This window comes from Eimeria mitis, genomic scaffold (genome assembly GCF_000499745.2).
Source record: "Eimeria mitis Houghton genomic scaffold, Emh_scaff687, whole genome shotgun sequence".
In the NCBI taxonomy this organism is placed as follows: Eukaryota; Apicomplexa; class Conoidasida; order Eucoccidiorida; family Eimeriidae; genus Eimeria; species Eimeria mitis.
The window spans coordinates 3,217-3,597 of NW_013574975.1; the positions used below are offsets into that span (position 1 = coordinate 3,217).

The window sequence follows — 381 nt, forward strand, 5'->3', positions numbered from 1 at the left end:
TTTCTGCTGCTGCTGCTGCTGCTGCTCTGCAACTGCCTGGCTGCTGGGGGAGCACAAGAGCGACAACACGGACTCTGCTGTCCATGCAAATGGCTCTGCTGCTGCTGCAGTTGTTTTTGGTGCTGCTGCTGCTGCTGCTGCTGTTGCTGCTGCTGCTGCTGCTGCTGCTGATGGTGTATCTGCTGCGCTGCACTGCAGCCGCTGCAGCGACAGCGGCAGCGTGGCGTCTCTGAGAGCTGCAAGCGCTTGCTGCTGTTGTATCTGGCTTTGCTGCTGCTTGCTGCTGCTGCTGCTGCTGCTGGTGATGCTGCTGCTGCTGCTGCTGCTGCTGCTGAGGGGCAGCAGCGGCAGGTAGTGCTGCAGCAGGTGTATCGGCAGCAG

The 381-nt window shown here is 61.4% G+C and overlaps 1 protein-coding gene across 1 annotated transcript in view; it reads right to left on the reverse strand.

The window, feature by feature from the left end:
• Positions 1-381, reverse strand: part of EMH_0019740 (uncharacterized protein) — a gene marked incomplete at both ends in the record, with an annotated part of 6,085 nt that overhangs the window by 3,066 nt on the left and 2,638 nt on the right. The window contains one exon of the mRNA XM_013501425.1: positions 1-357. Coding sequence (XP_013356879.1) covers positions 1-357 — 357 coding nt within the window. The remainder of the gene's footprint in view (positions 358-381) is intronic.